At 57.4% G+C, this 22,512-nt stretch overlaps 2 protein-coding genes across 2 annotated transcripts; one reads left to right on the forward strand and one right to left on the reverse strand.

Moving 5' to 3' along the window:
• Nucleotides 1-1,903: 1,903 nt before the first annotated feature.
• On the forward strand, nucleotides 1,904-16,522 carry BESB_059750 (TBC domain-containing protein; the record flags this gene model as incomplete). The annotated part of the gene is made up of 19 exons (XM_029364389.1): nucleotides 1,904-3,726; nucleotides 4,116-4,251; nucleotides 4,588-4,682; nucleotides 5,126-5,243; nucleotides 5,637-5,717; nucleotides 6,012-6,074; nucleotides 6,349-6,514; nucleotides 6,981-7,682; nucleotides 8,001-8,159; nucleotides 8,987-9,000; nucleotides 10,411-10,700; nucleotides 11,070-11,722; nucleotides 12,375-12,450; nucleotides 13,058-13,164; nucleotides 13,771-14,056; nucleotides 14,605-14,719; nucleotides 14,978-15,131; nucleotides 15,528-15,739; nucleotides 16,193-16,522. The coding sequence occupies 19 exons, from the start codon at nucleotides 1,904-1,906 to the stop codon at nucleotides 16,520-16,522; spliced, it is 5,580 nt and encodes a 1,859-aa protein (XP_029219097.1).
• Nucleotides 16,523-18,100: 1,578 nt separating this feature from the next.
• Nucleotides 18,101-21,049, reverse strand: BESB_059760 (DnaK family protein; the record flags this gene model as incomplete). The annotated part of the gene is made up of 1 exon (XM_029364390.1): nucleotides 18,101-21,049. One exon carries the CDS (start codon nucleotides 21,047-21,049, stop codon nucleotides 18,101-18,103), a length of 2,949 nt encoding a protein of 982 aa, XP_029219098.1.
• Between the last annotated feature and the right edge of the window lie 1,463 nt (nucleotides 21,050-22,512).

Below are 22,512 nucleotides of genomic sequence, written 5' to 3' on the forward strand. Positions count from 1 at the left end.
GTGCGCAATCCTACATCCGTATCCAGCGCACTCATCACCCGCGCAGACTGCGAGACTACGTGCGGACTACAAGGTGGATCGTAACCTAGGCTCAGGTTCCTGCTTCTAACCTCTGTCCTCGTCTTTGAAGAGGCTGTAAGGCAGCAAAGCAACGAGAATTTCGGAGTGCGAGACTACTCAACGTGGGACTAGTGCCTGGAGGGGAGTGCACAGCTTACCAAGGGCGCAGGCCATTCCTCTGACTAGCTGGAAGGCGGATACAAACGCCGCTCAACCTTGTGCGCAGCCCGCTGTGAGCGAGAGAGATGTCACCAAAGCAGAGGAGGAAGTCACCGGCCTAAGTAGCAACGTCAACCGCCGCGCTGTGCGCAGTCACACACATAAGCCCTCGTACAGACCTTCTGAAACCTCCATTCGGAAAAAAGGCGCCAGCCGTCTACGCAAGTTATGTCGTGGCCGCATGACCGTGTCTTCCCTCCGGGTGCTTTCCGCTCGGCGAAGTCTTCAAATATCTACTTGATTCCCCGAACCTCCGCCCCTCTGCTTTTTGTAAAGCCTGACAAAATCGGGACCTTCCACGCTGAGCGAGACCCCCAGCTGAACCTAGCGGAGATGCGCTGTTGGCTTCTCTGTGCGGCACAGCTTCATCCGAACGCTTTCTGGTGCACCGTGTAGTCACCGTGTCTCCCTTTACGTGAGCGCACAACGTAATCTGAGACTTAGGCGTCTTCTTCGATGCGCAATCCCGAAGAAGACAGCATCTGCGAGCCGGCGCGCTCGGCGTGGAGGGCGTGCGCTCCCCTGGCGATTTCGCGGCGCCTTTCAAACTACGTGCAGATTCTCTCGCGTTCTCGGTCATCTGGCAAAGCCTCTGAGAAGCAGAGGCGTCGCGTAGGCCCTGGGCGCAGGCGTTTGCCTCCAGAAGTGTTGGAGGTGTGCTGCGGAGGTCCCAGCTAGTATCGCGGCTAGTTTTAAGACTGCATGCAGCTGGAATTTTTCCCGGTCTGGCGGTCTTGCGGAGTTGGAGCGTTCACGCTCTTTCCGGTCAGCCCTCAGCTCCTTTCCGCACTCTCTCCTCTTGCCGCCTCTTTTCCAGCGCTCGAGAGAGGTTGCATAACGCGCCTTCAGCCTGATGGTCCAGCGCGGCAGAAAGAGCAGAGACAGAGGGAGAATAAACAAGCGATCTGGGTCTACTCTGTGGAGGGCCTGCAGCGGAGGGCCGCGTTTTTTCCTCCAAGAAACATGGAACGCGCCTCTCCACAGCCACAAGTTTTCTGACTGCTGTGTTTCCGCGCGGTTTTTCGAGCGAAGGCGGAATGGGTATTCACACTCGACCGCCGCCTCACATTAGCGGCAAGCAGCAGCGGCGCGAGTGCTTCATCGGGATGCTTCCAGGCTGCAGTTCGTCTTCCGTGGATGTTTTTAGAGTCGCGAATTTTTCCTGTCCCGCTTCTTCTTCCTGCAAAGGCGCCTTCAGCGTTTCGTCCTCACTTCTGGCGTCGTCTTCGTAGCCACGGTCTGCCAGCAAAGTCTACCGCATGCCAGGAGACTTCTTTTTTGTTATCTCCTTTGATCCTCTCCGCAGGGCCTCGTGTGCGTTATTCTCTCTTTCTTCTGCAGACGCCCTTTGCGCGCCTGGTTCGTCCACGTTCCGTTTCTGCTCGCTTTCCTTCGTGTTTGTTCGCCTGGTCTCGATTGAAGCAGTTTCTTGAGGCCTTGCACCGTCGCGATTCTCTGCCTTTTTCTGCTTTCTTCGCGTCCTCCGTCCTTCGCTAGCCCTCTGAGGGTCTGCCGTCGCGCCTGGCTTGTTTTCAAGTCTCTGCGACTCTTGGCCTGTCGTTTGCCGGCGACTCTCGCGTCGTGTTTTCCGCTGCATCTCCCTCTGCCGGCGAACTTCTAAATCATGCCTTTTCCGTTTTCGGCGTCTCTCCGGCTGAAGCGGAGAAGCAGCACATCGTCGGCCGCAGCGCCTTCTTCTCCCTCCTCTGCGCCGCCTTCTCGCGAGAGCTTGAAGGCCACACACGGATCGCCCTCGAAGCACACAGCCGCCTCAAGACTCGCCTCCTGCCTTTCCTCCTCGCGCATACACCAGTCGACCGCCGGCGAGTCAAGTCCTCCTTCCTCGCAGGGTCACTCCGGCTCTCCGGCTGCGTCGGCCGGGGGGGCGGCGACCCCCGACGCCCGGAAGCCCCCCCGCCTTGTGTCAGAGCCGCTCGCAGCCGCCGTAGAACCGAAACTCGGTGCGCGGCGAGGCCAATCTGTGCCCCCGTCTTCCGTCTTCTCTTTTCCCTCCCTCAACTCTTTTTCAGCTTCTCCAGAGTCTCCGCGTCCCGAGCAGCTTGCCGCGGGTCTGCGTGGGCTTCAGGACTTCTCTCCCCGCCCTGCCGCCCTACTGGAGCCCGGCGATCCAGCGGCTCCGCGCGCGTCCAGTCAGCGAGGACTCGGGGCGGCTTCGACGCGCGCGCCGCCCGCCGCGCACGCCGACACTTCGCCGCCGGCGTCAGACGCCTCCTCCTCGCCGCGGTCAGTGTCTCTCCCCCGACAAGCGTCTCTCTGGCGCGTCCCGCCACCGACCGCGGGCTCCGACTCCCCCGGCTTCGCGGAGACGCCCGCGGCGTCCCCCACGCGCGGTTGGGCGCCTTCGCAGGCTTCCACGGGCGCCTTGAGCACCCCGGGCGCCCAGCGATCTGCGGAGTCTGCGGCCGCCGAGATGCGAGGCAGACAAGGAGGTCTTCGACTTGCGTCGTTCGTCGTCTCGCGCGGCGGGGGGTCGCAAGGCGCGGCGTCCGAATGTAGGAGCGGGCGAGGGGGGAACGAGGCTGTAGCTGCGGCCTCGAAGGACACCGGAGAGGGAGCTGCCGCGGCGGCCGCTGAGGGGACTTCGTCGTCGCCGCAGTGGCTGTCGCGCGAAGACTTTGACAGGGCCACGGAGCCTGAGACGCCGGAGGGCGGGGGGCTGAGCTTCGACAGGAGCAGGAGATCCCTGGGGTCGCCCGCCACTGCCACGGAGACAAGGGGAGGGGCAGCAGGCCCGAACAGCGAGGTGGCGCGGAGGCCGCGGCCGCAGCTCTCTTCCTCCTTCGCCTCGCAGACCTCAGACGCCTCTCCGCCGCCATCGCCGCTTTGCTGGACGTCGCATCTGGCTGCGTCGACTGCGTCTGATGAAGACACTCCGCAGCGCGGGGGGAAAGACTTGGCGAAGGGCGCGTCGTCGGCGCGAGACCGAGCGGGGCGGCGCGCGCACCAGCGGGCGCGAAGCCGCGACAAACCGGCCGAAGACGCGAACGCTGCGCGAGGAGAAGGCGCGGCCTCAGCGGGGGGTGCGGTCTCCAGGGCGCTGTCTGCGTCTCTCCTTTTTTCCGCGTCTTCGGGCTCGCAAAGCAGCGCGCCGCAGGCCTCGCTTGCCCACGGGCGCCTCGTGTCGATCTTCTCTCCCTCCGGCGCCACCACGCGTTCGCCGCTTTGCAGCAGCGTCTCTGGAAGGCTGTCGGCGGACAGGGGACAGGAGGCGAAGCGGCCGACCGACGCCTCGCGGCATCCGGACGCGAACGCAGAGAACTACGCGGCACACGCAGGCGCCGGGCTGCTTTCGCCTTTTCTGGAGAGCGCGAACCGGAAGGGCCTCTTCGTCGAGCTCTTCACCGCAGCTGAGGAAGGAGCGAAGACGCTCGTCACCCTCCTCACCGACGAAGACCGCGCCAGCTGCGCCTGCGTGTGCAAGCTTTGGTGAGCCTCGCCCGCGGCGCATGTGCCTCGCACTTCACCCAACTGCCTCTGCGCCACCGGCGCCTTTAATCGAGTCGTCTCGCTCGTCTTTGTAGCGGAGGATGACCCTCTCTCCGTGTGCAGATGCAGATGCGCGGCGCACGAGGCGTGGCGGAGTTTTGAATCTGGGGCAGACCTGTTCACGCCACGCACTGAGCACTGGCTGCTCTTTCCGACGCGCCCGTTGTCTACCCACGCGCATATATATATATATATATATATATATATATATATATATATATATATATGTGTAAATGTATAAATGTCTGCATGCTTCCGCATTGCAGGGTGTATGACTCGTGTGCGTCCGCGTGAGTCGCTGCTTTCGAGTGTTTTCTTCTTCTTCGCAGGTACAGCGAGTTGAATTCGCTCGGCCTCCTGACCGCCTCCTTCGGGCGGCGCGGCTTTCCCACACGGGGCCGTCGGACCTTCTGGCGCCTAGCGCTGCTGGGCGAGGAAATGCTCTGCACAGCGGAGGAGTACCAGGTAAGGACGACGAGCAAGGCGAAGGCGGATCCCAAGGCGAAGCAGCGGCGCAGCGTAGCGAGAAACGAAAAATGAAGGAGCCTCAGAGGAGACCGGGAGCTCACGGCGGAGGGAGGAGGCCGACGAGTGGCCAGGAGGCAGCGCTGCGGGCAGAGAACAACACCCCACGAGGCCCAGAGGGCGGGGCGCTGGTCAAGCAGCGCAGCCGCGATAGAGGCACATCAGGGGACAGCACACAGAAGGCAGCTGCGTCTCTCGTGTCCTCGCTGCAACGCGTGCCTGGCACGTTGATAATTCCTGCGTTTCGTGTTGCTCCCGTGCGTCTTTGAACGTCAGGTCCTGTGCGCAAAGCCGAGCGCCAACGACCCCGAAATCCTCCGCGACGTCGGCCGCACTTTCCCCTACAGGCAGAAGTTTCGCCAGCCTGAGACGTGAGTGAAGAACACGCTTGATTCAGCGGCAATCGGGGATTCATCTTTTTTTTCTTCTAGTGGCTTGGCAGTGTGCTGCGTCTGCTGCCCCCCCTTGCGCTCTCAGGACTGGGCTGCGTCAGTTCTTGGGAACACAACTTCCGATTACAGAGATAGAATCTCAAGATCGACAAATGTAAACGCTAAACATTTTACAGCTTCTTCCCTCATGCCGTCTTCCTGGGTCCGGAGGTGTTTCCGTCCGCAAGAATCCGCTTTGTCGGGCTTCTCATCTTGGCTTTCTCAGCGTCGTTCTGTCGCCCTCGCCTTTCTGGTTTTTGACTTCGTTGCGCGAGTAGACCTCGCCCCTAGTTTCGCAACTGGGCCTCCCGGCTCATGCCTGCGTGCGCTTTCTCCGTTCATTCTGCGCACTCGTTTCAGGATCGCTGTGTTTCCTTGCGCAGGCAGCAAGCTCTGGAGCGGATTCTCCGCGCAGCCGCGAATCAAATGCCGCACGTAGGGTACTGCCAGGGCATGAACTTTGTCGCCGGCGTCCTGCTTGATGTGATGGACGACGAGACGGTAGGCGCGGCAGATTCTCGAAGCGCGAGAAGAGACAGGCTTCACGCGACCCCACTGCACCTCAGTTTGCAGGGTCTGCGTTGCCACCTGTTTGCCCGAACTAATTTTCTACGGCGAGCACAAGCGACCCCGGATCCGGGGATTGACGTTCATGTCACACACAACCTAAGGACTTACGTCGCCTATTCGAGTTCAAGTGCTGAGACAGTCGGCTGTGTAGAACAGGGCAACACGTGGCTTAATCCTTCGGGATTGGGACGCACAGTCGTGGGTTTAGGTACCTGTTTTTGGTTCATTCTAGATGCCGTTCGGCGCGGCGTTTCGCGGTCGCTCCAGGCCGTGGGAGGATCGCCTGACTAGGAGACCATGTCTTGGTCTTTTGTCGCTCTTCAGGTTGCCTACCAGTGCCTCGCTTCCCTCATGAAGAACTACCAACTTGAGCACGTTTACCTACCTACACTTCACCATGTGAAGGTACGCCTCGGTCTTTGGAGGACTTCGCTACCTGCCGGCAGCCGAGTTCGGTCTCTGCGTCCATTTGGCTTTCTTGCCACTGTCCTCTGGCTCTCGGTCCTTGTGCCTGTCCCGCACACTGGCGTGGGGCGACTTTGTCTTTCTGCGCTCGTCCATCGTTTCTCTCGTGTCCATTTGCGCGCAAGGTTTCTTTCTCCGTCGTCGAGCGACCCTGTCTCGCGGGCGGCTGCCTTCCCCTCTGCCTGATAGCCGGCCACGACAGCGGCGATTGCTGGTTCTTCTTTCTCCTCGCAGGTCATTGTCTTCGAGTTCGACTGCCTCTTGAAGGCCTTCCTGCCGAAGCTCCACGCGCACTTTGTGAGTATCTGGCTCCCGTTTGCCTCCGCGATCGGACATCTCTGCTTCTCTTCTTTTGTCATCGTCTCGACGCGATCAGCTAGGCAGGAGCCAACGGAGTGTTGCCAGGCGACTCGCCTGCCGGCGGCTCGCGCGTCTCTCTTCATCCCGACGCACATCGCTAATCCAGATAAGCTTTGTTTTGTCATGTCGTTCGCGCAGCCTCTTCTCTGTTGGAAGCTCTGCTTTTTACCTTCCGGATTTCCGTAGCCGCGTGTTGCTGCATGCCTTGCAGGAACGCGAGCTTATCCGACCCGACTACTACTGCGTCCAGTGGGTGATGACGCTGTTCGCCTACGAGCTGCCGCTTTGCGTCGTTGAGAAAATCTGGGATTTGTTCCTTCTCAAAGGCTGGAAAGTATTCTTCAAGGTCGGCTTGGCGATCCTGGACAGCGTACGAAGTAAGTCGCGAGAGGGCTCGCCGCGGCCTGCCTCATTGAACCTGGAGCCCCTCTCATCTCCACCTCGTCTGTCGAATTTGACTTTTAGTTTTGTGCTGTCCAATACCCTTTTCTTGACTCTCTCTTCGTTTTATAGTCGCTTGTCCTATGGGTCGCGTCGAGGTCGCCTTCGTCAATATCATTCTTTATCTATGTAAAATTGATTCAGTAGATGACGGTGAACGTTTGAAACCAGTAGAACTCGAAACTCGTAACCTATTAGATACGTACACTTTTTCCTCAGATGACTCGCTTTAGTCTAGTCGTTTTCCTCGGCTTCAAACGACGTTGTGATTCGTGTTTTTCATCGCCTCGTGTGTTGTGCATCGTCTTTCCGGTGTCTTCGCTTCCTCGATCCCTGCGCAGCCCTCTCGAGTCGCATTCGTTTTTCTATAATATTTTCTGGTTTGAGGTTCTTCGCTTACAGCGTTGCTGCCGAAGCTGTCGTACGAGGACACGCTGCGGCACATTCGCGCGGCGTCGGCGGCAGTGACAACTGAAGACCTGCTGGAGAGAAAACCCAGCGAGGCCAGAATCGACGTCTCCGCCTCAAGATCGGCGAGCGCCCCGAACGGGAAAACCGACAGTGCGTCACTCTCTCCCAGTCTGTATTCCGCCTCCCTATCTGCCTTGTCTGCCTCCTCTTCTTCTGCTACCTTCTCTTCTTCTGCTGTCTCCTCTTGTTCTGCTGAATCCTCTTCGTCTGCTGCCGCATCTTCATCTGCAAACGTAGAGTCGAACGGGGGCGACGCGTCCGCAGCCGCGCCGTTCTCTGCGTCTCTAGAAGCTGCGGATAGCGAAGAAGAATCCTCAAGCAACACTGCTGGACCCGAAATCCGCGAAAAGTCTGTCGACAACCCGTCTCTTTCGGCTGTCTCTTCGGCGACGGAGGACGGTCGCGGAGAGACTGAAGCGCGGAACACGTCGCCGGCGCTGCTTCTGACGGAAGGCCGCCGGAGCGCGACGGCGACTCCGCGGGAGGAAGACGACAGAACGCGAGAAGACCAGGCAGGAATCGACAGACTTCTCGCTCGGATGGCGCGCTTCCCAGTGAAAAACAAAATGCTGAGTGCCCTCGAAAGAGCGTATGAACGCTACGGAGACACTGCAGAGTTTCACATCGTTCGAGGTAGGAACGACACCCGTCGCGCGGCGACGCTGAGTGCCCATCCCCCAACCCCTCCACCCCCCGCTCCCCTGTCCGCAAACGAGAGGCGACCGGCAGCCTTGCAGGCTGCGCCGATCTCTCTCAACGCACATAATCGCATAAACAATTTCTGTACACCGCATCTAGGATGCGCCTGGATGCTTGTTGTTCACTCGCAAATACATCCACATATGTATATATATCTCTAAAGCGTGCATGCGTCTCTGTCTCCCGGGTGTTTCCTGTCTGCGTCTCCCCTGAATTTTCCGCTTTTTTTTTTTCGTTCTATCCTATCTGTAGACAAGGCATCGCGCAAGCTGCGGTGGTGCGTGCGCACGCGGCGGCGGGCGTCTCAGACGAACGGCGTGCGGAGAGACGACACAAAGACGGAGCCGGCAAACGCCTGGCTGCTCGGCGGCTTCGACTGGGCAGGCCTCAGCGGCACCGGCGAGGGCGCGAGTGCGCCGGCATTCCCGAATTTTTCCTTCTCGATTTTCTCTGATTACTTTGCGCCGCCCGCCGCGGCAAAGGAGGCCCAGTGAAGTGCCGAAGGCGATCGAGAGAGGCGCAGGCAGGAATGATGCAAAGCGACCGTAAACCTCAAAGGGTAAATCGCCTTGATGGGAAAGGAGGTGGAGACGCTCCTCTGGCGACAAGACGCAGCTCAAGGTGCATGCACGAAAAAAAGAAAACGAGGCTGCGCGCCGGCGAAGAGCGACAGAGTTGCCGCCGCGACACCTAGCGGAGACTCACGCCTGCAGAAAAGTGGAGAGAGAAGGAAGCAAAAATGGACAACAGGGCAAAGAAGAAGCACGATGCGAAACGAGCAGAGAAGGCAGAGCAAGTAGAAGGTCATCGAATCGGCGGATTCGTCGCAGCACGAACGACATGCCTTCATGCATTTATCGCCCTCGGTTTTCCATTTCGCATGCAGGTGAAGGGAGGCGAGAAGGATTTTCTAGGTCATTGCGATTTGAAATCTGGTCAAAAACTTCATCTCCACACCACGCCGTTTGCGAAACACACAACTGCTCTTGGCCTGTGGAGCAGATGCGAAAAATGCACAAGCGGGGAACTGCCGCCTATACCGGCGCACAAGAAAATTCATCATCAGCTCAGACCACGAGCAAAGTCTAAAATTCACAGACGCCCATATTTTCTCCTCCCTACATATATAGATTTATATATACGTAGAGTGAGAGCGCGTGGACTGATGGAGATGGTGAATAAATATTCATGTAGATGTTTTCCCCCTTCTTTTCCACGCGTGTGGAGTTTATAAATAGATAGAGGGATATCGGTAGGTGCGGAACAAACGCAGGTCGTAGCCCAGATTCGCAGACGCGCCTATGTAGCTGCACATTTGCTTAAGGCTGACCAACATCCCTAGGAGGCAGCACGTGTCTTCTCTGTAGAGTGGCTTCAAGAAATAGATATTTAGGCCCGAAAAAGTTTTGCATCTATACTTCACATATGCATAAGAATGATCGACACCACTAGCAGGCAGCTCGTCTCTTCTCTGTAGAGTAGCTTCAAGAGATATATATTTGTACACAAAAAAGCTTTGCGTGTATACATCAACTACGCGGGGTTGACTGCGAAGAGGAACTATCGGCTAGGAGTAACTTGCAAGTGAGAGGTTGACATGCGAAGGGACGCCTGTCTTCAGAAAATTCTTGTGTTTCTGGTGAAGACGAGAAAAAACCTGTCGCATTTCATAACCGCGCGCGCTTGCCTGCTGCCTCTAAAAATGATTCACCGCCCTCTCCGTAGCCTTCGAGAGGCGATCTATTCCTTTGAGGAGAGACAAAAGAGAGCCAAGTATTGCGAACGTGCCTGAAAATATTGATGAGGTGCATCCAGCTATTGTTATGCAGCGTTTGTCTCTTAACATAGAGTGAATCTTCCGCGGCCGCACACCTCTCTTCGCTCTCGCCCCGCGTGTGTATAGGGGTCAACTTACGCAAATATAGACATGAAGACAGTAGCTACTATTTTTAAAATAGCTATTCGTAATGGTATTACCGATTTATAGATGTCTTCACATACGCAGCTGCCTGCCATGAGCAAGCCGTCCCGTTCCTGCTCTCTCTTCATGTGCTCGGTTCCTCTTATCGTAGACTTGTCGGGTTAGCTCCCTCGACTCGCAGAAAAGAAAAATCACCTTCGGTGCTGCATGCGCGGCGGCCGACGGACCTGCGAAAATAAGATGCATTCGTTATCGTTGGCGGAAAACGAACACCCTGATCCAGAGAATATTTTTTTTATGCGGCAGTCTCAGTTTCATTCTCTCAGAACCATCTATTTCCCCTAATTAGACGACTGCCTCGCCCGTGGTTTCGGCGCATGCACGCAGAATTTTTTTTCCGGCGCAGCCGTCGGCAACGCGCTGTCTTCTCTCCCCTTCTTCCTTTTCCCTGTGAACAAATTCTCTCTGCCTTGTCGGATTCTTTACTATCTTTCAAGACTGAAGCTGTACAGATCTAGCCCCGTGAAGTGTACCGGTGTCAGCATCTTTAGAAGTTACCCCCTGGTGCCTGAGCCCATCGCCTTGGCGCATGCGTTGAGCGAGTTGCAATTTTCCTCATTCACCAGTGTTTTGTGCGTTATATCTCGCGTTTTTTCCCCTAATCGTCTGAGCTTCTGACCAGTTGGATTGTCGTTTGGTATCGCATGCTCCCATCGCTTCGATCTGTTTCTCTTTTCGCAGCTCGCGGTTCGGCTGTCGGGCTACGCGCTGGCGACTCTCGAGTTGTCGCCACAAGAAAAGCGACAGAACAGCCCGCCAAGAGACACAGGCTGCCTGAAGGAAGGGCCGCTGCGTCGGAAGCCTGGATCAGGAGAAGCTAATGAAAAACCAAAAGCCAGGAAGATGAAAAATGCGAAGAAGAAGCGGGGGAGGGAGGAAAGCTCTTTCCAGAAAACGAAAGGCCGTTCAGAGGCAGGCGACTCGAGCCGATCGCTCCAGCGCATGTGGCGTCTCGGCGCGGATTACAGAGGGTAGGTTTTTCTCAGAAAATATCACGACAGCTGCGAAATTCCCGCAAGGCATTGGATGCATCTGAGCGCTTCTTCCTAAGAAGGAAAATGCAGCTTTCCATCGCGCATGCAAATCCGCAGAGCGCCTCCTCACGCCTTACCGCCGTCTCTTCACGCCTGCGTCCAGATAGGGACTCAGAAAGCCCGGGCATGCAAATTAGGGCTTGCTGAATTGCGCGTGCCCTTTCTAATGCTGTCCTTTTTTCGGTTGTGCTTTCCATCTCTCTCTTCTTCTCCGTTTGTCGTCGGCTTTCCGCGCGTCTTCCGTGCGCCACTGGGAGCCCATGGCTCTCTCCTATTCTGTCACTTTTTCCTTCGCTGTATGTGCAGCTTCTGTCCGTTTCTGGCGCCGCATGCCTCTCCCGGTGCCACTGCTGCCGGCGCAAAGGGGAACGACGCCTGCGGGAGTCGCCTCCTTCGTACTCCAGCTCCGATTCGTCGTGTCTCGCTTCTTCGCCCCCCTGATGAGTCCGCGCAGCAGCCCTCGGAGGCCGCGGTGTGCTGTGTGTGCCGGCAGCGCGAAGGAGACGCAGACGAGCCTGGCGACGCGGCTTCCGCGGGGGCCGCGGAGCCGCAGAAGACCGCAGACGCCGCCAACGGGCCTTTCTGTGCGCGGTGCTTCTACGAGACCTTTGTGCGGACTAGGACGCCCGTCGTCATCGTCTCGCGCGCGCACCGCGCGCCACAGGCGCCGGCTGCTGTCTCGGCGCCAGCGGCCGCGTTTGCAGCTTCGTGCGTTGACGCCGATGCGCTGCAGCGCCAGTGGCTCGACCTGGACGCCCTAAGAGCGCGCGTAGGATCTCTCGCAGTCGATGTGGAAGAGCGCGAGCGAGAGGCGGAGAAGAACGACACGAGCGCGGGCGAAAGTCGTTTCGGCCGAGGCGCCTTCCGGCGCTTCCGCTTCGCCGAGTTCCTCGACAGAATCCAACAGGGCGACGAGCGCCTCTACTTAACCACGCAGCGCGTGCCTCACAATCGCGACGGTGAGCAGAGAAGACGTGGAGCGGAGGGAGAGGGGGGGGGGGAGGGAGAGAAAGGAACGGGGGGGAGTCGTTATCTGTGAGAGGGGAATGTTAATCCGCTGTTTGTTGGGAGTATATACTACGAGTTGGACTCCTGGTTTAGATCCTGGAGGCGTTTGATTACCGGGATCCAACTGCACGTGGATGCAAAGGATGAATCGAGAAAATGAAGTGAGGAGGGGGAGGCGAATCGCGACTATCCTCGCGCGGCGATATTTTTGTCGTCGCAGCGCTCCGACGGCAGTGTAGGGAGGCGGATCGCGCAACATCGAGGGATGCAGGGGAGCGAGCCAAAGACACAGATGTGGTTTAAGCGCGACACCCGCGGCCGGCAGCACAGCCACGAAGTAGGGGGAGGTGACGCGACCAGCGCGGTATCAGAAGGGGCTGCCGGATGAACGTTTTGAGTTTCGTGCGACCGACGAAGGAACGGTGACCGAGAGAGCGGGCGGCTAGACGAATGATTCATATGGTTTTGTGAGTCCGCGGACCGACGGGAGACAGCCGCGAGCCCAGTCGAAGTAGGAGGCCGCCGCGGAGCCTGGGTGGAAAGCGCCGAAGTTATATGTTGAGTTGCAGAAATCCTGTTGTCCTCGTGGGCTGCTTTGCACAGGCCCCCGCCGCCTCTGCGGCGCACCGCTGAAGAGCGAGCTGGCTCTCGATTTTCCAATCCGTCCTGCGATTTTCGGGTGAGAAGAAAATCTCGAAGCTGCTGTGCGAATCGGCCTTGGCCTCTTCATGAACGTAGCGTCGCCGTTTGCTGCGCCCTACGCCGACCGCCTGTCGGTCTGTGAAACCGCCCTGTGTAGCTCCTTACCTCGCCGGCAGCGCCTCCAGTCGTTCTCTCTCTCTATCTCTATATGCAGTTGTATCTCTATCTCCAGCTGTACATCTGTCTCTAGCTGTGTCCCTGTCTCCAGCGGTGTCTCTCTCTCTATCTCTGTCTCTGTGCCTTTCTTCCCTGCCAAGGCGGTGCGCACGGTGCTGCGCCTCTTGGTGGCGCCCAACCCCTTTGGGCGCGCCTTGTTCTCTAGGATCCGCAGTGTTTGGATTTCGGCGATGAGACTCACACAGATCCCGATGTCGTCGCCTTTTGTTGCTAATGATGTAGAAGTCACTGTTCATCTTCGTGAGCTGTCTCATTGACTCTGCCGCCCCATTTTCGTGTTTTAGTCTCTCCACGTTTTCGTTTTGCGCCCGCGGCAAGGGCCTCTCCTCCCCGTCGCCTGGCTATCATCTGTGCCTGCCCACGCCCCTTCAGTACGTCCACTATTTTTCGATGGTTTCTTTTTTCAGCAACCTGCAGCCTTACCAGTACAATCTCTGGTGTGGGCACGCGCGCCACGGGAGCACAACGGGCCTGCACCACGACTTCCACGAAAATCTTTACGTGCTGCTCAAAGGTAGGCTCTATGGTGTCTCCATTCCCCAGCTGTGAGACTCGGCGGACACGTTCAGGACTCAGGGTGACGCGGGGCTTAGAGAGGAGCGTCGGGGATTTGATGTGGCAGTGACGGCGGTTTCGGTTTCGATTCTGATGCGGAAAAATGAGTGAGATCTCGTGAGCAGCTCTGCGAGCGGACGTAGAAGACTGCGCGGTGTCGCTTTGCATATAGAGTTTGACAAGGATAAAGCCGGACTAGAGACTTTCTCTCGGCTTACATGCATGCACGCGCACATAACCATGTGCCTACGGGAGGTGCTTCGTCACGCCGGCAGGGCCTTAACAGCTTTTCTGGAGATAGCTGAAGTCCCTGCGCGGACGTGAACATGCCACGCCCTGCCCAATCTGAAGACGTGCGCCGACGCCTCAGTAGGCATATGAATAAAGATACATGTATGTAAAGGTAGAAAGATAGATGCATGCGTTGTATGTGTGAGTTTAGTCTGTATAGCGTCGTGCTTGGTACGGAGTGTTGGAGGCCGCCGCTGCGGTGGCATGCCACTGGGCGGGCGCGCGCGTTTGCTTCGCTGTATTCCTCGTTTTTCTCGTCTTCTTTTCGGCTTAGGCAGGAAAATCTTCCGCCTATACAGCCCGCGGTTCGCGGGATTGCTTCCGCTGAACGGGAAACTTGCGCGCGTTCACGCGAACGGCCTTCTGTCGTACTCGATGGAGATTCGCGAAGACGGCGCGCACGCGCATGCAGTTCGCCACTGGCGACAATCGAAGGTAGAGGGGAGGCTCGAGCGCCTACAGCAGCGCCTCGACGCCCTCCACAGCCCGACGCAGGAGACGCGGAGCGACGGCGAATCTGAAAAGGAGCTTGAGTCGAAGATTGCAGAAGCGGAAGCAGAGTAGGCGAAGCGCCCAGGCAGCACGCCACGCGCAGGGCTCCAAAGAGCGCCTCTGCACAATGCATTAACGCTACCGGTAACCGCGGCGGCGCACTTCAGGCTAACGAGGAACACATATGTATAAATATATTAATACATATGTACAACTATATATATATATATATATATATATATATATATATATATATATATATATATATATATATATATATATTTTAGTTTGCTGAGGTTTGGGTAGCAGAGGCAATATGTGTCTGTATACAGAAAGCTTCAGCAATTTCCCCTTGTGTGTATTAGGTGCGTATCGTAGCGGTTGTCTGCGGCCTCTCGCAGGCTTCACAGGAGCCTGAGACAGTCTGTAGACGCCAACATTTATACAGAGATCTAGCTTCCGTATATATTTGAATGCGTGAATGCTTATATGGCTATAAGGCCACGAGTCACCTCTGCAAAGTAGTGGGCACATACCACCATAAATGTCTGCAGACGTCAGGATGGGACGAACCCGCTTCCTGGCTGCATATTGATTTTCGTTTTCGTTTGCGCAGGCTAGACGAGTTGTTAGGTCAGGCTCTCGAGGAAGGTTGCGACGATGAGAGCGAGGACGAGGCCGCGTCCACTGCGTCGGACGACGACGAAGCGAGCGGCAACGCCCTTCGGGCGGTGAGACTGCCGGGTTTCCGGGGATGTGCTTAGTCAAAAAACTCGCTTGCTGTGTCGTATTTGACAGTGGGCTCGTTTCGTACAGGTTCCTCGGCGGTTGCCAATGGGCGCGACGGACGCACCCGACATAGAGTCACCTGCGTGGATGCATGCATGCATGCACGCGCGACTAGCGTAGGCGACCTGGAGGGGTGCGTGGAGAGCGAAAGCGTTGCCTCTGGCGTCATCCGCTACGTCGTGTTTTGCGTAATTCCTCAGGGGCGGCTCGTCAGCGAGGGCGAGACGCCGGCGCACTTTTGCCTTGGAAACACGAGAGACACGGGACGAGGCGGAGCTTCGGCGGCTGAGGCCATCACGCTCGACAATGTTCTCTCAAAATACTGGGAAGTCGACATGCAGGCGGGCGACATGTGTAAGTCGATAAAAAAAAACGAGAATGCGAGTGACCGCTAGGGATCGCGCCGGCAGCCGGGCTCTACCCGTCTTCCGCTGTGTGGGTGTCTGCGTGGATTCGTGTAACCTACATGAGTAACGCCTACGAATGCGTAGGCCTAAACGCACGCAGACGCGTATATATATATATATATATATATATATATATATATATATATTATGTATATATATTACGTATATATCATGTGTATATATGTATATGCGTATGCGTGTATGCGTGAGCGTGGATGAGCGGATCCCAGATGCCGCTACCGCGATGGAGCGTCCTACTGAGGTGTCTCGATGCACGGCTCTCGACGACTCGTTTTTCTCGCTGTCTTCATCCCTGGTGCGTCTTGCCTTCCTGCGGGTTCAGTGTATCTGCCTGCAGGTTGGTTTCACGAAGTTCATTCCTTCTCGTCGCTCTCAGAGGACTCGGAAAAAGATCGCGCGCCGCACGCAGACTTTCACATGGCTCTGAACTTCTGGTTTCATCCGCCTCTCTTCGGCGCTTCGTACGAGGCACCCTACGAAGACGCATACTGGGAAGACCGCACACGTCCCCTTCTTGAGGCACACTGCGCCTTGGTGAGATCTCCATTCACACTTGCAACTCTAATGTTTCCTGTCGCACCCAGACCAAACCGAACACGCCGGCGGCTGGGTTTTTGATGGCGGGCGAAGGCTTCCTCGTGCACTCCAGCCCCCCCCTCCCCCCCCCCTCCGACCCGCCATCTCCTATTCAGAAGTTCAGAGCCCTTTATGCTACTCGGGTCGCGCGTCTGTGGGCATGGTCGCTCTCCGCCTCGGCCTAGGGAGTTCGGGCGTCGTCCTTTTCGTCTCAGCGCCACACGCTCGCGCCGGTATCGCAGAGGCCATCAAAGTCATGAGTAACGCCGCTAGCCGCCTTGCACCCTTAGGTCTACCAGGGGGTAGATACGTGTGGATGCAGAGTCTGCAGCTGACCTTCGTTTCATCTCCGAAACGGCGAACTCGACGCGTGACACGTCCCCCTGCGGCCTTTTTTCTTGCTGGTTTCAGATTAAGCGGTCTGGGGCGGAGGTACCAGCTGCGCAGATGGCGCGCCTGCTCCCGCGCGAAGACAGAGACGCGTGCACTCCAGTGACAAGAGATGGGAGCCAGGCGGGCGCACGCAGGAACGCGACAGACACTCACGCCGAGGAGGCCGGCTGGCTCAGGTTCGAGCGAGAGCTGACTCGCGCAGTCCCCGGCCGCATGCAGAGGCGCCCCAAAAAGGGGAGACGCTTTCTCGCGGCGTGGGAAGCACATGCAGCCCTCAAATACGCAGGCAGAAGGTGTCTCATGTACCGCGTCGCCCCTGAGTGCTGCTACAAGTTTGACTCGACTTGAGCGCCACTGGCGCACAGACTTACAACGGCACGTGTACCCCGTATATATACATATATATACAGATGTATATACATATATACACATATATACATGCATATGTATACACATGTATATATATATATATATATATATATATATATATATATATATATATATATATATATATATATATATATATATATATATGCTAGGTGCTGACATTTTATTTGATACTGTGTGCGTCTGTATACACATGCGCATATAGATCGGGAAATGCATAATGATGTAGATATACGGCATGCATATATACGATGTACATATACGGACATGGAGGGTACAGGGCCTCACCTCGTTTTCCCGCGCGCGCATGCAGTCGCCGCAAATTTACTGACTGAGGATGCCTGGACGTGACACAGCTTTGCTTGTGTAAAAAAGCTCGATTTCCTTTGTCTGCCGTATCCACGTTCGCTTGCGCGTTTCATCATCGTCATGATCGGTGCATTAAATATATTGATATCCAGTATATATTTAAAGAATCAATCTTCTTCCTTATCTGGCCCTTCGGATCGTTTCATTTCCCAAAAACTCTAACCCACAGCTGCTTCTTCAAATACTTCCTTCCGATCCCGGATATGTTGTTCGGAGCGGCGAGATGAGAGAGCAACTTTTTCGTTTCTTCTGGCCTTAAAACTAGAAGCGAGAGTGCATGATACGCATCAGGGGCGTCTTATTTTCGCGCAAGCACTGCAGTTGTTTCAAGCAGCTTTTGAGCAACGTTGATAAAAAACAAATTAAAGCTATATTTCTCTGAGATCGAAGACATAACATGGCTGAGTATCTCAAAATTTCATCGCTTTGCAGGGTTCCGCAGCGTGGTTCCGGAGGCTGAGACCGTGGATTTTCGTGTCAGTCTGTCCTCTCTACCTCTCTTTGCCGGGCACCGGACGAAAAGAGGGTCGGCGGGCCTTGCGATGCAACAGAGAAATGCTTTTGACATATTTTCACTGTTTTCCATAAAAAAACAAGGTACCAGCGTGTCGATCGACTAGTGCGGAGCGTTCAGAGACGAGAGCGAGACGAGAGAAAGTGGAGTCTGGTTGTTTTCCGCGCGCGGCAGGCCTGACTGAGAGGCGCGACCTCGTGTCTAGAAAAACCCGAAACCCGAGAAACAGAAAGAGCGGGAGTCCAGCAAAAACCGCGCATGCAACGAAGAAGACGAGAGAGTGTGCATCACAGAGAACTCACTGGAATACGTGCAGTTTAGGAAGGCAAACCTCCCTTGCCTCTCGTTTCCTTCGAAACGCAGCAAGGAACACGAAAAACAGCGCACAGAGACTTACTCGAATCCCAAACATACGAGAGCTAGAACGCGCAAGCCGCACCTACAGACACCAAGGACCAAAGCGCCGCCCGCGGCTCTCGAGGGCCTTCTCCTGATCCCTCATCTGGCTCAGAGAACGGGAGGTAATAAAATACATCCTCACCTTCCTTTGACTCATCTCCTCTCTTGCCACGAGTTGATTCCTTGTCGTAGGGCAAGGCACGCTTGCCTCGTCATCCGAGGCACTCGCTCCATTCAGCCTTCTTCCGCGCGCTTGCTTACAGCTCCTCTCTGCTATGCTGACTCTCAGAAGACTTCTCTTCTTCCCTTTCCTCCTTTTCTTCTCCTGCCTCTCCTTCCTTCTTTTCTTCTCCTGCCTCTCCTTCCTTCTTTTCGTCTCCTGCCTCTCCTCCTGCCTCTCCTTCCTTCTTTTCGTCTCCTGCCTCTCCTTCCTTCTTTTCGTCTCCTGCCTCTCCTTCCTTCTTTTCGTCTCCTGCCTCTCCTTCCTTCTTTTCGTCTCCTGCCTCTCCTTCCTTCTTTTCTTCTCCTGCCTCTCCTTCCTTCTTCTCCTCGGCCTTTTCGCCCTCCTGGGGCTTCGCGGTCGTTGTAGTGGTAGTTGGGCGCGGGATGTTTTCCAGTGCCTTGATTGCAGCGCCGACTTCCTTCACCTTTGCGAGGACTTCCGCCTTGGTGAACACAGGGTCTTCCGTGTCAGCCTTCGCCTGCTGCGCGTCGAGTTTCTCTTTCCACCAAGCAGCGACTTCGTCGCGGAAGGCGAGCGCCTGCTGAATCTTTTCTTGAGGCACCCACTTGCGCCGAGTCTCGATTTGCTCCAGACGCGACTTGGCGTCAGACAGGGCCTGCTGCATCTTCTCGACGGCCTTCGGGCGCGCCTCGAGCTCCTCCGCGCGCTTCTTCATCGGCTCGACAATGTCCTGCAGCGCCGTCAGCCGCTTCTTCACGGCGTCGATGCCCTCCGCCTTGGCGCTGTCGTAGATCCACTCCTCGTCTTCCTCCAAGGTCTTGCGCAGGTTTTCGCGCACTTCAGGCAAACTCACGCGGGCGATCGCTTCCTCCTCGAGAAGGCCACGCGCGGCGTAGATCGACGACTCCAAGCGATCCATGGCCTCGGCGAGGCGCTGCACACGCAGGTCGGCAGCTTCGAACGCCTGGAGCTGCTTCCGCAGCTCCTTCTTCTCCTCGGCAGTCAGAGGCAGTGGGAGCTGCAAGGTTTCTCTCCACTTTAGGGCGTCGGTCACCTGCTTGGTGACGCGCTTCACTTTCGGCTGAGGAGGTGCCGCGGTAGTCGTCGTCGTCGTCTCCGCCTCAGAAGCCGAGGACTTGGTCGTCGTTGAGCGCGTCGTCGTGGTAGTAACGGGCACGAAGATGTGATAGTCCTGGGTCAGGAACGCGCGGTCGAAGGCTAGCACGCCGGTTCCGTCGACTCTAAAAACCATGTTGGCTTTCGGCAGCAGGCTCGGCGGCTCCTCTTCCTCGCCGGCGAGGCCCGCGGCGACGAGATCCTTCTGCTTCTCTGCCCGAAGCTTCTCAGCCTCTTCCTCGAGCTTCTTCGCCGCGTCCGCGACGCCCATGACTTCGAGCTTCATGAGAACCTTTTCGTCCTCCATGATCTCGACGGCAAAGTCGTGGGCTGTCCGCAGAGACACAGTGCGACTGCCCTGGGCGAGGCGTGTGTTGCGGGCAATCAGGACCTTGTTTTTCTCCACCTTCTCACCCTTCTTCACGCCGGTCTCCTCGTCGTCTTCCTCCGCGACGGCCGCGATCTTCAGCATGTACTCGAACGGCGAGATGTCGCTGAGAAGCATCTGCTTGACGCGGAAAGTGACAGTGCTGTTTGCCGCGATGAACGCCGAGCCGGTCGCCATCGCTTCGTCGCCGTTCAGGTGGGTGCCGACCTCCTTGCCGCCGACGAGTGCGCTGACTTCCTGCTGGACACGAGGCACGCGCCAGCCGCCCCCGAGGAGCTCGACTTGGTCGATGTTTTCCATGCTCATTCCCGCTTGGGCGAGGGTCGCGTCCAGCGAGGACTTGAGTTTCTCAAGCATTCCGCGCTCCTGCAGCATCTGCTCGACGTGCGCGCGCTCCATCGGCTCGTGGAAGTCCACGTCGTTGTGGAGCCCCTCGACGCGAAAATGTGTCTGCTTGTTGGCGCTCAACACGTGCTTGCTCATCACGGCCTGCTTCACGAGCTTCTTCAGCGCCCGCGGGACGTTCTCGAGCGTCTGGCTCGGATGCCGCTTCTCGAACGCCTCGCGCATCTTCTCGGCGATCGCCAAGTCCAAGTGGTGCCCGCCCGCGCCCTTGACGCTCTCGCACGCCAGCAGCCTCACTTGCAGGACCTCCTTCTTCGAGGGCAAGACAACGGGGGAGAACTCGACGACGCCCACGTCGACGCCCGAGCTGCCCACGTCGTAAAACAGCTTGGTCGCCGTCGTGTTGGTCGGCAAGTCCAGCCCGTGCTGCACTGCCGCGGTGACGGAGTGGTGGTTGAAGGCAATCGGGTTCATGCCTGCAATCTCCACTGCGTCGCGCAGCGCCTGGCGCTGTCGCTGCGTGTAGCGGCAGGGAATCGAGATGACGCAGCCAATCGACGTATCGGCGCTCACGCCCGCCGCCTGCGTCGCGAGAGTTTTCACAAACGCGAGCATGTTCGCCGTGACCAACTCCGCAGGCAAGTACAGCCCGTCGCGCGCGAGAACAGCCAGGCTGTGGCGCTGGCGGTCCATGTACAGCCGGTACGGGTAGTAAGCGTGCGGAAAGCCGCTCGGGAGCACGTCGCCCTTCAGGTGCAACGGCACGAATCGCGACGCGTCCTCAGTCGTCGTGGTGACGTCCGCGAGGCCGTAGTCCGTCGCGTTGAGACCCAGGAGCAAGTTGGAGTGCAAAAACACTTGGTCGGGCTTCTTCGACGCCTGCGCCGCGCCCTCGTCGCCCAACTCGCGCTTCTCGGCGTCCGCGAAGGAGACGGCGTTGCTCGTCTTCCGCTTGCTCGAGGTGTTAAGCAAAATTTCAATCGGGCGACCCGCAGCCACCAGCGCGACCTTCACAAACTCCGAGCCGAGATCCAGACCCACGACTTGCGCCTCCGCGCCGAGCGGCGAGAAGCTCGCCGGCAGCAATGCCGCCGCGAGCAGCAGAGACAGCAGCCGCGAGGTGCGGGACCCGCAGGAGCCTGAGACTCCGCGGGAGGGACGGCGAGGCATCATCGTGTCGAGAAAAAAGGCAGAAACAAAACAACGCCGAGCGGGGTACCCGAGACCTGCAGAGACGGCGGAGACACACACGCAGAACGCGCAAGGCGGCAATGAAAAAGACGCGCTTGGAGATTCACAGGCAGAGAGCGATGCAGCGGGAAGGAGCTGCGCAGCGTCCTGTCCCCAGACCGCGCTGCACACTAGTCAAGAAAGAAGGGAGAGATCGGTTGTTTCGCGAAGGACGGGGCTCCGGTGCACACGGAGAAAGGAATCCGAGGCGCCTACGCTCGCCAGGACACCGCACTCGAGATATGCCGGCGCTGCTCTGCAGCGGCAGACACAGTTGCCGTTTTCAAGAAATCGATTTCCGCGTGTCGCGCCCGGGCACACGCCTCTTGCGGCGAAACGAACCGCGTCGACCTTCCTGGGTTAAAACGTCTGCGCACGAACGGGAATGTCCACGAACTCGCACCTGTCCTCCTCGTCCACTTGGTTGTGAGCGGTTTTCTCAAAAAAAAAAGGAAGAAATTCAGTGCATTCTCAGTCCTGATGCTCCCGTTCGCGGCCGCGAGAGGGCGACGGAAAGGCACGCCACGGAGGAAGGCACACATCGGGTTTACGGCAGTTCACAGATGGCAGATGTACAGGTCTCCTTCCACATCAGGCATCGCCGAGTGTCTGTGTCTTCCCCCTATCTCTTACCGGAGACTGGATACACGGCAGGAAACGCGTGCGTCTTCGCCCGGGTGGCGCCGCGGTGACTTTTGTGAGGAGGACAACGGGGTTTAATACGAGCCAGGGCGCTCCTTCGCGGCGCGCCACTGGAAAGAAGCGAGGAAGAAACGATGAACTTTTCCTTCTCGAATACGGAAATGCAGAGGACTCGCATACAGATCCACCGGCGACTCGCGCCCGCGAGCGCCGCAACACCAACCCCCAGCTCGCGCACTGAGACCACAGAGCACAAGGCTGCGCAATTTCTTCGCTTTGCGAAAAGAAGGCTGGCGGAAAAGCGAGACAACACCAGCCATCGGGAAGTCGCGACGTCCTGTCACCAGCACCTGCGCACGCCCTTGGCGCTTCTCTCTCCGTCGTCTCTCGCGCTCTGAATATCTCACTGTTTTTCAGCGAAAAGCAGCGAGGGCGGCGCCGACTCGGCAGCCGACAGGGTTCGAGAAACCCCCAAGGAAGACGCGTCAGGGGGGGCGGGGGAACGGCGGACAGGGGACCCTCTGACGGCCGGGAAAGAAAAGTAACGGAACACCATGCAGACCGACACGAGAAAACAAGGGCGCGAGAGAACGGGGAGGCGGTCGGGAGAAAAAGTGAGAGGCGGCGAACAGAGGACTGTCTTCCCTCGCGGGGCATTCGCCGCAGGGGATCACCGCAAAAGGTGCATCCTAGCGTCACGCGATTTCGTGACGCAGATGTCCTGCGTCTCTACGCGACGAGGAACCTCGCTTCATGCTTGAGGA

Source organism: Besnoitia besnoiti, chromosome V (assembly GCF_002563875.1).
Source record: "Besnoitia besnoiti strain Bb-Ger1 chromosome V, whole genome shotgun sequence".
Classification (NCBI taxonomy): domain Eukaryota; phylum Apicomplexa; class Conoidasida; order Eucoccidiorida; family Sarcocystidae; genus Besnoitia; species Besnoitia besnoiti.